At 28.7% G+C, this 17,941-nt stretch overlaps 3 protein-coding genes across 5 annotated transcripts; 2 read left to right on the forward strand and 1 right to left on the reverse strand.

Annotated features, from left to right (window-relative positions):
* The first annotated feature begins 6,337 nt into the window (after positions 1-6,337).
* LOC113853283 (actin-7) lies at positions 6,338-9,186 on the forward strand. Of its 2 annotated transcripts, XM_027483838.1 has the most exons (5): positions 6,338-6,549; positions 7,416-7,486; positions 7,584-7,977; positions 8,061-8,674; positions 8,754-8,823. In XM_027483838.1, the coding sequence occupies exons 2-5, from the start codon at positions 7,427-7,429 to the stop codon at positions 8,817-8,819; spliced, it is 1,134 nt and encodes a 377-aa protein (XP_027339639.1). In that variant the 5' UTR covers positions 6,338-6,549; positions 7,416-7,426; the 3' UTR covers positions 8,820-8,823. The 2 variants fall into 2 exon arrangements, with proteins under 2 accessions (XP_027339639.1, XP_027339638.1); XM_027483837.1 differs by having other exon boundaries at positions 6,369-6,549; positions 8,061-9,186.
* A 2,993-nt stretch (positions 9,187-12,179) lies between these two features.
* LOC113864507 (histone H3.2) lies at positions 12,180-12,714 on the forward strand. Its single transcript, XM_027498307.1, has one exon. It carries the CDS (start codon positions 12,304-12,306, stop codon positions 12,712-12,714), a length of 411 nt encoding a protein of 136 aa, XP_027354108.1. The 5' UTR covers positions 12,180-12,303.
* A 678-nt stretch (positions 12,715-13,392) lies between these two features.
* LOC113869693 (carbamoyl-phosphate synthase small chain, chloroplastic) lies at positions 13,393-16,720 on the reverse strand. Of its 2 annotated transcripts, XM_027506147.1 has the most exons (10): positions 16,367-16,720; positions 16,046-16,178; positions 15,859-15,947; positions 15,723-15,783; positions 15,564-15,631; positions 15,324-15,452; positions 15,134-15,243; positions 14,688-15,035; positions 13,950-14,115; positions 13,393-13,778 (listed from the first exon to the last, which is right to left on the reverse strand). In XM_027506147.1, the coding sequence occupies exons 1-10, from the start codon at positions 16,485-16,487 to the stop codon at positions 13,681-13,683; spliced, it is 1,323 nt and encodes a 440-aa protein (XP_027361948.1). In that variant the 5' UTR covers positions 16,488-16,720; the 3' UTR covers positions 13,393-13,680. The 2 variants fall into 2 exon arrangements, with proteins under 2 accessions (XP_027361948.1, XP_027361956.1); XM_027506155.1 differs by lacking the exon at positions 13,950-14,115 and having other exon boundaries at positions 13,398-13,778; positions 16,367-16,657.
* Positions 16,721-17,941: the final 1,221 nt, after the last annotated feature.

The following is a 17,941-nucleotide window of genomic DNA, read 5'->3' on the forward strand; positions in this document are numbered from 1 at the left end:
ATCAAATATAGGTTTTGGAACCATAATCTTGCCGTATACAATAAGATTTTGGAATAGATTTTTGTTGGCCTCTTCAACGTATAAATAGCACCCAGCTCATCTCTTCTATATTACTTCTAGTAAGAAAAGAAAATAGGGGGGTCAGCAAAAAATCACTTTCTTTCTTCTTTAATTAAAAAGTTACGATTAAACTTTGAAAAAAAAAAGGATAATACTGGTTAAGAGATAAATTTTAGTTACACTAAATACAATTTTTTATAAAAAAAAAAATCATTATTGATATACTCTTATAATATTTTTTAATAAAATTTTAACATTATTTTTGATAATGTTTTAAGAAGCTGATTTTTTTTATAAATACTAATTATTTGAGGAAACTAATCTAACTTCTCTTAAACAGAGACACCCGAATGCCATAAAAGATTTAAATATAAAATCCATTTGACTATCGATTATGGCAAATAATATGTCACATCCCTATTCCAAATACTACTCCATACTTTTGACGCGAATCCAAGCAATTATCTTCCAATGGTATATATAGTTCAGTAATCAGTTTAGATAAAAGCATTTACAAGAAAAAAATAAAAAAAATATTTTTTTAAAAATTAAAATACATTTGTATATATAAACTTTTAACAATATTAATGTCTATAAATTAATTTTAATATAAAAATAATTTAATTAAATTTATATTAAAGTTAGAGGCTCTTACTCAGAGCTATAAGAGGAGAACGTGCCTGGTGCTAACATGTGTAAGCACGTGTAAACTTTTAATTAAAAATAAGAAAAGATCATTTTCTTTAACGTGACCTTTTTGTAACTTAGCGATATAAGACTCAATTTGCACACAAAAAGCTACATTTCTAAAACTTGAATATTGCGGGTTAAATTGGTCTAGCTTTTATGAAGATTACAAAATAGCTTTATTCGGATTAATCATTTGCATAAGCTTATTCCGGAATGCCTGGTTTGTGACCCATTCTGCATTCACATTATTGTTAAATTTTATTTAAAAAAGACAGGGAAAAATAAAAGAAAATGTTAATGATGGAGACAGCAAGCGTAACGGTATTGTATCTTAAAATATATTGTGTTTCCAGTTGTGTTGAATTTCATTTGATTTGGGATCAAATTGGTATCAAAATGTCTCTCTTCTATTTATGGCTTTTCTTTTTCTTTTTCCTTTTCCTTTAAAAATTGAACGAAATGAAGATTAAAAAAAAAAAACACGTTAGAACTAGTACCTTCGAGTAGGAATATTGAAGGGTAAGGCGTGGGATATAGATTTTTTGCAATTTTAGTGCGAAGTAGAGTTTATAATTTAAATTTGTTTAAGGAAAAAAATTCATTTAAGCAAACTTAAAAACAAAAATCTTTACTCAAGTAAAAATTACAAAAATTATAAAAAATTTCTTTAAATTATGAAAATTTTGAAAAATCTTTGTGCATAATATTTCAATCATTTTTTTTTTGTTAGTCATGCATATACAGATGACTTTTTTTTTTTAAATAATATCTTTAAAAAAATAAAGAGTAATATAAGCTACAATGTTTAGTATGCAAATCAGAAATTTTTCAATTATAGTTCCATTATATTTTATAAAAGAAAGATTTATCAAGTAAAAATTATCATAACACAAAGACTTAAGAATCCTAAATAATGTAATATTGGAGTTAATTTTCAATCAATTTTTCAAAGTTGTCATCCTTATAATCTTTATTATTATTTTCAATAATGTAATTTAATTTTAAATGGTTATACATCATTAATGTTCAACATGAGTGGGTCACTAAATAATATATTTAGAATATTTGGTGGGAGAGGAAGAATCTTCTCACACTACTATAAGTCTAAAAATTCTTATACTCGATCTTAATCTTTTATTTAACTTATATCTAATAATCAGTGAAGAAATAAATTATAACATGTTAGATATAAATTAAATGAAATGCTCAGATCAAGTGTAAGAGTTTTTAAAATTATACTAAGTTGGAAATATCTTACCCCTTGATGAGATAATATATACAAGAGTCTTTGACAACTATGTAGTCATTGATAAATATTAAATGTTATTCAATTTTTTGTAGTTTAAAGGGAAAAAATATAAAGTTTTAAATTTTTTTACAATTTTAATTTAAACAATTTTTTTATTTGAACAAAAATTACTTTTTCACTTAATTTATTTAAACAAATGTTTTATGTTCAAACAAATTTAAATTCAAGTTGCAATTCGTATCAAAACCGCAGAGAATTCAAATTTGTAAGGCAGAGCTGAGTTGTTTCCATCACATCCTCTTGTTAGATATTAAATAATTTAAAATTAATACATTTTCAAAATGTATGAATTAATAAAATATAGCATCACATATCAGTATTGTATTTACTAGTTTAAATCTTATAAAATTGGAAAGTATCTCAAATTGCAGATACATCAATATTACTTATATTTCACGAGGTTTAATTACATTTAAAGCCATTTACTATAATTAATGATGGATTTGAATTTCTCGATCATATTTTTGAGTGAACTTATTTTTTTTTAATTATAATGATTAAGTCCTTCGTCATTTCTTCTTTACTCAGATTTTTGAAGTTTCATTTTATACTCAACTTTCACACTTAAATTAATTATAAGATTTTTTATTTCTTTTATCTAAAACTTATAGGTCAAAATATCATTATTTTCACCTAAAATAAAAATATATATAAATTTTCCTTTTTTCTAATCTCTAAATTGGACATAATACAAAATCCTTCAAATTTCATAAAATGTTTACTGAATTATTGTCTCGGTACAAAATATATGCTTCTTTAGTTTAGTTTCCTTAATATACTTGATCGAAATAAAATATTGTACATTTGCAAGTGGGATTGTAAAGATCTTTTCTTAAGCACTATGATTTATTTATAAGAAACAAGGTTTAAAAAAATGTGGAGGGAACCATTGTTGGCCATAATATGGTCTATATCTTCTTCACTCCAAATAAGGAAATCATTTCAAACAAAGAAAGGCTTGTTTTCTTTGGGTATTGGATCTCATCAAATTTCCTTCTTAGTCTTAGATCAATTCCATTGTGGTAAAGTTTGTCTCTTACTCCGATTGATTATTATGTTCCAGCTCAATGTGTAAAAATCTGCTAGATTCAACTTGTTTTTGACAAGTGATGATCTCAATTATTAAAGTACTCCTTACCCTTTCATAATAATTTTTCCAACAATAATAATAATAATAATAAATAGAGAGAGAAAGAATAGGCTTCATGAAAAACATGTTTTTGATTTAGGAAATCACTCTCTTTGTAGTTCTTAGAAAGCTCTGTGTTAGCAATGAGATATTTGATATAAAAAAAATTGAGGAGAAATGTAGGTTTTGAAGTTTTTTTTTTCCAACTTAAGAATTTTCACTGTGATATACCCAAATCAACTTTAGATGTGGACTAGTTGGATAAAACAGATATTGCATGCGACATCAAATAATATCTAAACTTTACTTTTGTAACCTTGTTTTGTCATTGACGAGTTCACTAAGAAGGCCCTTTAAATTTAATTTATCTCATCAGTGCTTGCATGTTTATGTTTACTCATTGAGTTGTGAACAATAAAAGCATATGAAAAAAAGGATAGAAAATTATTTCAATTTTTTTAAAAAATCTTCTGTGCAACAATAATTTGCACATGTTTTTATTCTCTTCATATATTTTTTATTAATTTTTGTTATTTGTAATACTTAACTAGTTAACATTCGCGTAAGTATTTATTAAATCTACCCTGAGAGCTTTACCGTTTCTCAAGTAAAACAAATAGCTTACTCAGAAACAATATATAAAAGTAGTGAACAAAAAAGGTTTTTTTATATTTTTTAGAAAAGGATTTTTCTTGAAAAACATGGTGTAAGTTTAGATGAAATTGAATTTTGTGATAAAAAGATTTTTAAGTAAATTATTTTTATCTAACAAAAAGTATGTCTTACAAAATTATCAATGTCAAACAAAATTTGTTTTATTATAAATAAAATTTTAAAACTCATAAGTAAAAGTTATTTGATTATTTTTAGTTAATTTTATTCTATATCTTAACCCGAGCAATTAAGTATTATAAATATAAAACTAATTATTACGAACAACATTATAACTTTTCTTGTAATTTTAGAATAAAAATTCATATAATTCAAACAAAATGTATCATCTTAAATATTTTCCACTTAATATCTTAAAATAACAAAAAAAATTATTTATATAATTGTAACAATAATTAATTAGTCAAATAATAGTTTCCCACAGCTAACACAAACGAGTGTAATTTTTGTTTGAAAAATTATTATTATTTTTATAAACTTTATGAGAGACCTTGGAAAGGCATGCATTTACTCCTAGCATTTAAACTAAAACAAACATGATCTTATTCGTGAGTGAAAACAGAATTATATTGAAAAAGCAAATAAAATAAATATGAATTGCTCAAATATTTTGAATGGTTTAGGCGCTAAATTAAGTAAAGAGACGTCTGGAACAATTCGCCTCGACTCTATGACTCTTACGAATAGATTTGGGTGAGTTTTTTTTTTTTTTTTTTTTTTTTTTGCCTTGAATGACAATGCTTGATTAGTAGTGATAAAATAAGTTATTTAGTTCTGTTTAAATTAATTAGGTCTTCTTAACCAATTTTATAATATATACGATTTAAAGTTTAAATTTTAAACCTTATTAATATTTTACACAATGGACATAATTAGGTTAAGCACAATTAAAAAATTTTGAATGAAGCTCAATTACAAAATTAAATTTTATCTCTTTTACTGCTAACTTCTTCGCTTCATCTTCAATTATTTTTAGCTAAAACTTTATTGTATAGGTTATGATTTTATTGAAGAAAAGAAAATATACATTACTCCTTAATTGTGTTTTTTTACACTATAATTTACTTTTGGTAAAACAAAATTCAAAAAGTATTTGTAAGAGAAAAATTAATAAAAAAATTAAATAATTTAATTTATAAGTTAAAAATAGTTTATTTTCTTAAATGTTAGAGATGTTAAATAAAAAATTTAAAAAAAGAATAAATTATTTTTAACTTTATGAAAGAAGTTTTTCTTTAGAAATCTACACAAATTAAACTTATGTTCTATCATTTAATAGTATAAAAAAATTCCAAAGCTACATATTTAAGTAAATTACATATTTGATTCAGCTTATTTTAAATAAATAATTACCTTTCTTTATTGATTTTGTGAGACAATTTAAGAAAAAATTATCTTATTTTTAATATTCAATTATTTCTATATATGCTATTAATTATATACTTATTCAATAAAAATACTATTGTAGAATATTTTTGTTTCATAAATAAAAATGTGATTTTATTTTTATTATAAATTTAATAAAAACAAGTGTCTGTGTGTGTATAAATATATATATGCATTAATTTTATTCATTTAAATATATTTTTTATTTTATCCCATATTTAAATTTTGACTAATTTAAAAATATTTTAATATTTAATGTAAATATAAATTTATAATAAAAATAATTTACAAGAAAAATGATACATGAATGAGCTCCAATCAATAGTAATGGCTTAACAATATTTATTAGGTATTGATAATTTATAAAAAATATTTTAATAATAAAATACATACAAATATAAAATTTTATCTGAAAAACTGTTTCATTAAGTTAGAAAATAAAAGTGAAGTCTCATTTGTTTGTTAGTTGATGTAGTTGGTATTGCAATCCTTCGGATGTAATTTTTTCTTGTATTTTTGTTGGTCTATTAAAAAAAAGATAGAACAAATATATTAAAAAGTTGACTTAAAAAAACTTAAAATACTATTAAATAAAAAAATAAAATGAAACGGTAAAATTTAAATGTAATTAAAGGATAAAAACTCAATAAAAAAATAAAAATCAATCTTTATAGATAAAAAAGAAATAGTTATAATTCTAAAGTAACATTACTTTTACGAACTATCTTAAATATAAATAGTCATAAAATTATTTATTTTTATTATATTATGTAATTTTTATATTAAATATTTAATTTTTGAATTTCATTTTAATAATTATAATATTTAATATAATTTTTATATGATAAAATATTTTATTTTAATAATTTAATTATTTTAAAATAAAAAATGAATAATATTGATAGAATTTATAAGAAAGCGAGTGGCCTTGAATAATGGGAGAAGTGGGAATTGAAAAAGAAAAGAAAGCAAGGCTGTCAGACAGGTCACCCTATCCATCTTTTCTCGTGGACGAAATGATTCCCTCACTCTCTCTCTCTCCCTCTCTCGCTCTCTCTCCCCTCCTTCAATTCAATTTCAATTTCAATTTTGGTCCCAACCCCATTCCAATTTCAAATGCATTACACTCACTCTCTCTCCGCATATATATACCCCTCTCCTTCCCTTCTCCTCTTTCTTTATCGTCACAACGTGTTTGCATAACCTCCATCAGTGGAGAGAGAGAGTGTGTGTGTGTGAGATTGCAAAGCCATCGTCTTCTTCTCGGACCTTGGCTTTTTTTGTCCTCCATCTCTAATTCAAGGTATTCATTTCCCTTTCTTCATTAAGTTCATTTCCCTCGCATTATACCTTTGCCGCAAAGTATGTTTCCTTTTGCCGTTTGTTTCACTGCTTTTTACACACTCCAATTTTTATCCTTAGATTTGTACAGCAATAATCCTTTTTTTATTATTTAAATATGTGTGGGACTGCTACCTACCTCGCCAAAATCATATCTAAATGTTTTATATTCATAATTTATATTAATCTTACTCGATCTATATTAGTGAAATGAAGTAGATTATGGCGATCTGTGGTTTTCGTGATGCGTATAGCATAACACTCTATCTGGTTGGTTTTGATCTTTTTGACCCGAGATCTTGCATCTTTTTTAACAATATTTTTATTTATTTATTTTAATGCGGATGGCGATCGGTTCCATATTCTGGTGTTTGCATTAAAGATGATCGTGGTTTTGTTGATTTGTTGGCCGCCTTTATGGTCTGATCTGGTTTTTATGTGGGAATCTTTAGCTTTTCCTTCTTTTTTTGTTTTTTTAATCATCGATCTTTCTGTATAGAACATCATTTGGTATTTGGCAGCATAGGATATACTGAGTCCGATAAAATTTAAGGTTTTACTCTGAGACTAATTGAGAAGCTTGATATTACAAGTTACTCAAATGCTTTGTATATTTGTTGCTCTGAAGTACTCAATTGAGCATTTCGCTGCTTTCTTCCCATCAATTTCATGCGTGTTGTGTACAATGAACTTTCTCTATCTCTTATAGAAAATGATCGAGTTTGAAGTAAATCTAATCTTCAAAGTGTATAGCTATGAGTGGTTGGGTTCTGTAAGTTGCCAAATCAAAATTGTTGGTTCTGACAATCCGTTTTGTACATACTGTAGTTCGGTAAAAGATGGCCGATGCTGAGGATATTCAGCCTCTTGTTTGTGACAATGGAACTGGAATGGTGAAGGTTAGTACTTTCCACTTTCTTTGTATTGTCATGTCTATGTGCATCTATTAGCATTGGTTTCATTACTTCAAGATTTATTTATGTAATCTGTGTACAGGCAGGATTTGCTGGTGACGATGCTCCCAGGGCTGTGTTTCCCAGCATTGTTGGCCGACCTCGTCATACTGGCGTTATGGTTGGGATGGGTCAAAAGGATGCCTATGTAGGCGATGAAGCTCAATCAAAAAGAGGTATTCTTACTCTGAAGTACCCAATTGAGCATGGTATAGTCAGTAACTGGGATGACATGGAAAAGATCTGGCATCACACATTTTACAATGAATTGCGTGTTGCTCCTGAGGAGCACCCAGTGCTTCTAACTGAGGCTCCACTCAACCCAAAGGCCAACAGAGAAAAAATGACCCAAATCATGTTTGAGACCTTCAATGTGCCTGCTATGTATGTGGCCATCCAGGCTGTCCTTTCCCTGTATGCAAGTGGTCGTACAACTGGTTTGTATTTCTGTCTGTCTGTCTTAATTCATACTTTTATATTCACAATGTTCTATCCGTGAGTCAAATTCTTTCTGAAACAGGTATTGTTTTGGACTCTGGTGATGGTGTGAGTCACACTGTGCCAATCTATGAGGGCTATGCACTTCCTCATGCTATCCTTCGTTTGGATCTTGCTGGCCGTGATCTAACTGACTCTTTGATGAAGATCCTCACAGAGAGAGGGTACATGTTCACCACCTCAGCTGAGCGGGAAATCGTTCGTGACATGAAGGAAAAGCTTGCATATGTTGCCTTGGATTATGAGCAAGAACTTGAGACTGCAAAAAGCAGTTCTTCAGTTGAGAAAAACTATGAGCTTCCAGATGGACAAGTTATCACAATTGGAGCTGAGAGATTCCGTTGCCCTGAAGTTCTTTTCCAGCCTTCTATGATTGGAATGGAAGCTGCTGGAATTCATGAGACCACCTACAACTCTATCATGAAGTGTGATGTGGATATTAGAAAGGATCTGTACGGTAACATTGTTCTTAGTGGTGGCTCAACTATGTTCCCTGGTATTGCTGACCGTATGAGCAAGGAGATTACTGCACTTGCTCCTAGTAGTATGAAGATTAAGGTTGTGGCTCCACCGGAGAGAAAGTACAGTGTCTGGATTGGAGGATCAATCCTTGCATCCCTCAGCACCTTCCAACAGGTGATTGTTTTATTTCAAATAGGCCGTTCCCCAATTATGCCAATTAAATTGAACTCTAAAACATGTTTTGGTTTTGCAGATGTGGATATCCAAGGGTGAATATGATGAGTCTGGTCCATCCATTGTCCACAGGAAGTGCTTCTAAGTCCTAAAAAATAAAAACTTTAATGGTGAGTTATATTTTTTTCTGTGGTTGCTTTTTGGTGTCTGTGTCATGTCATGGGAACTATGTTGCCATGGATAAGACGTGGGAGGGTATGTTCCGAGCTTCTTGAATCATGCGGCCCTCTGGATGTGGCGGGCACAGAGTTGTTAAGAGGCCTTTTTTGCCTTGTAATTCATCCATGTCTTAGTAAGTAGGCTGTTTGTAGCAAAGGAGTGATTGTGATGCTTATTTTATTTCCTTTTTACCCCCTTTTCAGAGTTTACATTTTTTTTTTGTTTTTGCCTTTGGAACATTGATGAGAATGTCTATAGCTATATGTATCGATAATTTTTATAATATTGTCAGTAGCGCTCATAAATTATCAAATTGAGTTTATCAACGATTCACCAGCCCGATAAACTGTGTGCTATTGGCATGGTGACGCTCACAAGTTGTAAGGACTAATCTTCATTCTACAACGCTTAAGTTTAATCATGATTTGTTAATGTGTATGATTTTGCAGAGTTACGGGTTATGTTTTTTGGTTTGGTAATTTCATAAAAGTTTTATTAACCTCGGCCGTTAAGGTTGAGAATAAATAATTAATAATAATAAAATTTTATTAAAAAGATAAATTTTTATTATACTTTTATAATTTTAATATAATAATTATATATATTTTTTATAAAATAATTTTATTTATGAATGTTTAAACTTAATTTTAAGGGTTAAAGTTAACAAAATTTATTTCATAATACAAAAGAATAATTTCTTACGTTGGTAGGTGCGTGTGTGCGAATTGGAAAATGAAATAGAATGTATTGATTATTATTGATGACAAACTGGATGGAGACTGAAATTGGAAGGAATAAATTTTGGAAGTGTGTCAAATTAAAAATTCATATGTTTTATAATAGTTAATAGTTATAATAATATTGTAACAAAAATCAATTATGTAAGTTTAGAGATTAAATAATAAATATGAATATATATTTTTTGTTTTAGGTAATAGCTATTTTTTTTAGTATTTAACATAATTGTATTTATTAAAATTAAAATTTAAAACTATAAATTAAGTTAAAATAACATTTTATCAGTTGATTTGTGTCTAATGATTATAAATTTATTAATTTTAACAGTATATAGTAAATAAAAATAAAATATAATTTAGAAATGTAAATAGAAAGTAAATTTATATGAAATTAATAAAACAATTTTACAAAATTTTATTTATGTACAAATAAGATAAATGATAATTAAATAAATAAAATAAACAAAATATTAGAATAATTTTATAAATACTTATTTATATGAACAAAATTTACGTTTATTTTATAAAATTATCATATAAATTGACACTTTATTGCATTTAAAATCTTTTATTTAATATGTAAAAATGTGTAAAAAAAAACAAAAAAACTAGATTGCGGTTTATTTTTATTTCAATTGAATCAGTGTTGAGGACAATGGTCTTTTTAACACTTGAATTAGTAAAAACTCAAATAATCCTCATACTTTCTGTTCGTACTGCAAAATGAAAATGTTAACTTCTCACTACTTTTATTTTGTTCTGATTCATTCTTAAATCAGTATAAATTGATAGATGTAGATGGTATGGCACCACATTCAAAGTGATCCGTATGTCGCTTTTCTCGGGCTGTAGGGTTGCTGTGTCCTTCTTTGGGATATTCAAATCTTAGGGCATATTAATCGATTTTATAAAAAACGAGAATAAATGAAATACAATACTCTTTTCTAGTTTAGTCTATATGAATAAAAAAATGATATATATATATATATATATCAATATTTATATAAATTTTATTTTTAATTTTTATACTTAATATTACAATACATAGTAATAATATTAATTTTTTCCTCTACTTAACAAGCAATTATATAAGATATCTAGTTTAAATTGTTATTTAATCCTTATATAATTTTTTTTTAAATTATTAGTCCTTATATATAAAATAATTTTGTATCATAATTTCTATACAAAAATTTTTAAATTTTTTTAGTAAACAAGGTTTAAGAGCTCAAAAAGCAACCAACTACTATATTACAAACCTATGATGCCAAAGAGCCTAAAATATTAATTCTTAAGAAAGACAAAAGGGAGGATGGAGTTTTATCAAAACAGCAAAATCACTACTCACTAAAGAAATTCTTTTTATAAGAAACAAAATAAAATATATTTTAGTATTTATTATAAGAAACAAATAATAAATTTAATAAACATTAATTGTTAAAAATTTTTATACTCTTCTTTTATTAGTATCATTAATTATACAAATTACTAACTATAATATTTAATATCATGGATATTTTTAGAATAAAATTTATATTTATGAAAAACATATATGACTTAATTACTTTCTTTGATCTTGAAAATTTATTGTTTTGTTTCTTATAAAAATGATCGGAAGTAATATTTCTTATCATATCATTATTATTCTAAATATATAAAATTCTGATTATGTTCCCTAAGTTGTGTTTAAAAGAGTTAATATTATTATAACATACTATAATGATATAGGTAAAATTAAAAATATTTTTTATATAGAAATTAAATTAAAAAAATAGTATTGTATAAGGACTAAAAATTTATTTATCCCTTAGAGGATAATAACATTTTATTTTATCATATTTTTAAATATTTGTTTAATTACCAAAATATAAAAAATTTATTCCATCTTTTTTTTAGTTAAATTTTATTTATTTATTATTTTATACATCAAATATAAAATAAAACAATAATATATCGTATTTTATCTTCATTTAATTCTTGTATCCTAATTTATCTACCTATTTTGTAATTAATTAGTTTATAGAAATAATTACTTATTGTTTTATAAATTTAGAAGTATATTGAAAATTAATTATTTTAAAAAAATAAACTACATGCACACTTATTGTTTCCACGATGCAAATTACGTATACTTAGATTGATTTACTTGTAATCTTAGTTCCCGATTCATGATAATAAGTCTCATTCTTTAGGTTCAGTTTAAAATTGAAATATACAACGAAAATACCTTTAAAAAGCTGTAATTTATTTACTAAACACTTTTAAGTTTAAACATATTGATATTATTATTTAATTAATACTAAAAATATAAAAAATATATCAACATTAATGATTTAATACCTTAATACAAGACTGTAGCAATAAATTATTTTCAAACAAGATTAGATGTGGGGTGGCGTGTACTGTGGAAAAAGTGAAAGAAGGGACCAATCCGTGTGGTGTATTTAGAACGCAATCGTGACCGTCAGATTGAGCGCACACGGATCGCTTGAATCAAAAACTCAAAGCGCAAATCCCTCCCGCGCCACAGCAACGAAACTAATCTCTTCCAAATTTCAATTTCCACCCAAACCCAAATCCCTCGATACTATAAATCCCCCATTTCACTGCATCTTTACTACACTCTCATTCGCAATTATCATTACCGATACACAGAGTTGAAAGATCTTATCAATGGCTCGTACAAAGCAAACAGCTCGCAAGTCAACCGGCGGCAAAGCCCCAAGGAAGCAGCTGGCTACCAAGGCGGCGCGTAAGTCGGCTCCGGCCACCGGCGGGGTGAAGAAGCCTCATAGGTTCAGGCCAGGGACGGTGGCTCTGAGAGAGATTAGGAAGTACCAGAAGAGCACGGAGCTTCTGATTCGGAAGCTTCCATTTCAGCGTCTGGTTCGTGAGATCGCTCAAGACTTCAAGACCGATCTGAGGTTCCAGAGCAGCGCCGTTTCGGCTCTTCAGGAGGCTGCGGAAGCGTACTTGGTAGGGTTGTTTGAGGATACAAACTTGTGCGCCATTCATGCGAAGAGGGTCACCATTATGCCAAAAGACATTCAGCTCGCTAGGCGTATTAGAGGGGAAAGGGCTTAGTTCTTTTTGTTCCAATTGCTAATTGCTCCTCTTTCCATTATCTGTAACTATCTATCTATCCATTCAATCAATGCTAGTTTTCAATGCTTAGATGATATATCATTCCTCTTATATTTTGTTCATGTTTTACTTAATCCCTTATAAAACTGAAATTGACTAATTAATTGTATAATAAACTGCTTAGCAGCAGAGTGAACCACGGAGGAAAGTCGAGAATAATTTTGAAGAGAAATAAAATAGCTGCCTGAGATGTAAATCCAAAAAACAAAATTACTTTTTAGGAGTTGTCATTTAAATAATTTGCATTAATTCAAACACTTTTACAGATAATTGAGTTTGTAGAATCACATTGATCCAGATTCAGTTTTCCGTTCGCACACTTAACTCTCCCGACGAATCGATACATAAAGCAGTAGGTGGAATTTTTTACCGTATTTAAGATTATATGAGAATTATTTCCTTTGCTGCCGTTAATTTCTTGGAAGCCAATTTTTTTTTTACAAAATCATTAACGAATTGGGCGCAATACTTTTTTTTTATAGACGTGTTTAGACTAGTCTTTTTCAGTCTTGCTATCAAACAATGGATAAATAAAATTTCTGTTGACTATCATGAGTTATAACAGAAATTATGATAAAATTATGTTGTTAATACTTTTTTTCAATTTCTTGACTTGGTATTGTAAAGGCAATTGTTAGCTATTTTATTATTACCCATAAAATTAGTGAGCCAGTAAGCAAAATTTGGTGCTGACTTCGATGAGTACACTAATCCTCACTGAGGTTTTATGACAATCTCATGGCCATGCTTGGCCTTGTAAAGAAAATGGAAATGAGATCATCTTAATGATCCCCAGGAAAACTTAGTAAATTCACCTACAAAATCATAGAAAGAGACTAATAACAACTTAATATTTTAGCAAATGCTTTATTCTTTTTGCCCGGGGGAAGCAGCTTGCTCCAACCACTACGCTTCCAAAGCATGTGCCGCTGATAGTTGGTGTAGACTCTCCCTCGCTGCTCTGCTTTTTCCTTGCTTCATTAGCTCTATAAACTCCCTAAAAGCTGCATTATCAACAATCATTTTAGATATTTGTTGATCATATCCAAATTTAAGCCATGTCAATAAATGAAAATAGGCAAGTTAATTGCAATAAACACATCCTGGATAACTCAGTTCTGCACCTCAATCTAACCACTTCTCATGCTAAACTGTGCAAGTTTCAAGTCTCTCACCATAGTCAGAATCATGAGGCCCAGGGGATGCTTCAGGGTGGTATTGAAGAGACATAAGATTTTGAGCAGGGAAAGAAAGACCAGCACAACTTCGATCATTAAGATTGATATGAGTAACCTCCACTCCTTTCGGCAGTGTGGCAGGGTCAACAGCATAGTTGTGATTCTGCCAATTTATATATTAATTTATGATGACACAAGGCCAAGAATAAAACAACTAAAGACTTACATAACACAAACATTTTTCTTGATAAGATAAAATACATGAAAACTTTTTAAAAAAATACAGAACATGGAAGCCATCTCAAGTGATTTCTTTAATTTGTTTCAAAGACATGATTGACTCAACAAAACAGGAATAGGACTTGCATATAATATTTTTCAGTTCAACATGTTTGCTGCTATATGTGGAGTTTGTCATGCTGATTTGTACAGCCTTACAAGACTAATAATGCCCATGGGTTGATATTACAGAGACATCAAACCAAACTTCTACCATTTGCATAGTTTTTTTTAACCCCCAACATCAGCCACTATTATAAGCAGTTGTGGCTTAATTTTCTTAAGTCATGGGGCCAAGTTTCAAACCTTCCCAGAAGGCAAAAAATTATAGGTCTAAAACAAATATTCTGTTTGTCTCTCCCGGCACACTCATTACATTCAAGTGGATTTAAGTGAAATTATGGTGGAACACTAATAAATAAAAAGTTACAGAAAATAATCCTTTTGTTCACAAACCTGAGCACTAATTTCAACATGTCCAGTACGAAGGTTACGAACAGGATGATTTCCTCCATGGTGACCAAATTTCATCTTGAAGGTTTTACCTCCTAAAGCCTGGCCTAGCAATTGATGGCCCATACAAATTCCAAAAACAGGCACCTTTCCAATAATATTCTTTACTGTTTCAACAGCATAAGGAACAGCAGATGGATCTCCAGGGCCATTGCTGAAAAGGACTCCATCTGGTTTCATCTTTAAAGTTTCTAATGCTGGCCACGTAGATGGCACAACAGTGATTTTGCAGCCGTATGATGCTAGGCGCTTCAGTATATTATGCTTGATTCCAAAATCATAGGCGACTACCTGCAATTTCATTCATCAGCATGTAGCATAACTTAAGAAGCAGTACAGTAGTAAAAAAAAACGAAGAGTTGCTACAAACAGCATACTGCATAACTTACATGGAAAGTCTCTCCAGGAACTTTATAGGAACTAAACTCCCATTCTTGCTTTGATTTATCAACCCATTCATGTGGGGATTTGCATGATACCCCACTTATTAGATCAACACCTGCAAAATGAAACAGCAACCATGTAATTCCATTTATAAAGCATTCACATATACATAACCTCAAAGGCTCATATCCTTACCAACAATGTCCCACGACTTAGACATCTGAACTAGTTCCTCATCTGTTTTGGAATTGTCAGAGCTCAAGACACCAATAAGGCTGCCATCCTGCCGCAATCTGCGTGTGATGGCACGGGTGTCAACATCATCTGTTGCATCACAAAGTACCATCAAAACCAAAAGCACCAACTGAAGTTATGCAGATGCAGTGAATAACATTCTTGTCCAAAAGAAAGAAACTTTCTACATAAATTACTCACAAATTCCCATAATATTCCTCTCAGCTAAGTAATCACCCAGAGCTTTTGCACATCTCCAATTAGAGGTACTGAAAAATATTCATTGCAAAGAGTCATAAAGAGCAAGTAGACAAAGAAAAGCTCAATTAATGGAAAATTTTCAGAGCATAAGAACAGAACCTGATACTCAAACTTCTAATTACTAAACCAGCAAGGAAACATTCTCTTGATTCCTCATCATCTGGCAGGCAGTGAACAAAAACGTAGTTTTTAACAAGAATTCAACACTCGCAGGAATTAATATACAAAGACTAACCAAAATTTATGCCAGTGTTCCCAATATGCGGATTTGTCATCAGCACAAACTGGCCAGCATAGCTAGGATCTGTCAAAATTTCTTGATACCTGAGACCACACACAAAACAAAGTAAACAGCCACTAAATTAGGTTTCAAAGCAAGCCATAAAAAATAAACACATCCCAAGTTTCATAATTTGGCTTACCCAGTTAATGATGTATTAAACACAACTTCACCAACTTGTGTTCCCGTAGCACCAAACGATTTTGCTTTCCAAATAGAACCATCTTCTAGCACAAGTCTGGCATCTGAATTTTTCCAAGGCCTTTGTCCATTACCTATGTTACATGCAATAAAACTGCGTCAATTTGTTTGAACTAGGGATAATAATACCCAATACTAAAGCCCATTTACAGAAAAGAGATAAAACAATTATAGGTTTCATTTCAGAAAATGCAGTAGAAGATTGGTCCATAAGAAAAGAAAGCATTTTGAAAGGTATTGGCAAAGCGCATAGAAAAATTACCCGCAGAGCATCTGACAGTAAAAACGGAGAGTTTTGGGGCAGTGTGGGGCGACTTAGAGGCGAAGCGATTGTTGGTAAGGTCGTTGAGAGTGACGGTGAAGGCCAAAGCTTTTGTTGCCATTGTCCTGTTTCTTAAGGCGATGACACTGATACAGATATGTCAGAGGAACAACCTCAGTTGCGGTACAAAGCTTTCCTTCACGGCTTCACCTAGGTTTTTATGTTGTTGCTATGTCTTTCTGCTCGTTCTTATTCCATTCCTTTTTATTTTTTATTTTTTAATATTATTTCCTCCACCCAGGTTGGGAGAGTTGTTCTTTTCGGGAAAAGCATTTCTCAATTAGTGATTGCAATTAGGGTTCACAAATCGGTTACATTAGATTAGATGTAATGAGGTTCAGTGTGACGTACTTTTTAAATTAAATCTTTTATTTTTATTTATTTAATATCAGTTTATTTAACTTTTTCAAAGTATGAAATAGTGTTTGATAGTAAATTTAAAATTTTTTTATAATAAAATCTATTAATTAATGTTATAAATATATTTCCAGATTGATAGGTATGTTTAGATTTTTTCAGAATGACTTAAAATTTGACTTTTTAATTGAATATTTTTAAAAAATACTTAGATTATGTAAGTCTGATGTGTTAGGTTACAGGCTCTTTATAAAAAAAATTATAATTATTAATTAAATAATTTAAATATTTATATGCATATACTCATGGATATTTTTTTTTCTTTAAAGTTCTTTTAAAATTCTTTAATAAATAAAACGAAAAAATACTAGCAAATATTTATGATGCATCATCTTTAAAATGATAAGTTTTTTTTTCATTTTTAGTTAATTTTATATTAATTATAATTTACAGGAATTTTACAAATATCCTTCAAATTTTGTCAAACATAATATATTTGTTTAATTTAATAAATAAAAATATATAAATACATAAGTAAAAAAATTAAAACAAAAGATCAGTACTTTGAAAATTATTTTTTATTTAAGTATTTTATATATTTATTCTTTTAAGAATGTGTGAAATTATTAGACTAAATTTGATATGAGAAATCTAATATTAATGACTGAGAAGATTATAGAAACTAAACATGAAGAATTAAAATAAGAGAGATTAATAGTGCAATTAAGTTTTTAAAATTTATTTATTTTATTTTTAAGCAAAAATTGTTGAGTAATTATCAAACATTAAATTTTTAAACAAATAATGATTAGGGAATAATTATTAAACATTTAGATTTATAGCATAAGAGAATAATAATGCATTTCAGTGTCCACCGCATTTCGCATGTTAATATATTGTTAAAAATAAATAAATTGTATCAAGATTACACAAATCAAAATAAGTTTGAAAAAATTGTTTTCTTTTAAAAAATAATAAAAATATAATTTATTTGTAAAATAAATTGAGCCAAACATGTACTAGACATATAATAACAAAAATTCATAGAAATTGTAAGAAAAAAGTTAAAAGTGTGGTGTCTGTATTGAATAAAACAAAAAGGTGGCATTGCGTGAAGAGGGGAGGGTGCAGCTAAGGATAGATAGATACGCGAATAAT

Source organism: Abrus precatorius, unplaced genomic scaffold, assembly GCF_003935025.1.
Source record: "Abrus precatorius isolate BTA unplaced genomic scaffold, Abrus_2018 Scaffold10, whole genome shotgun sequence".
Taxonomy (NCBI): domain Eukaryota; kingdom Viridiplantae; phylum Streptophyta; class Magnoliopsida; order Fabales; family Fabaceae; genus Abrus; species Abrus precatorius.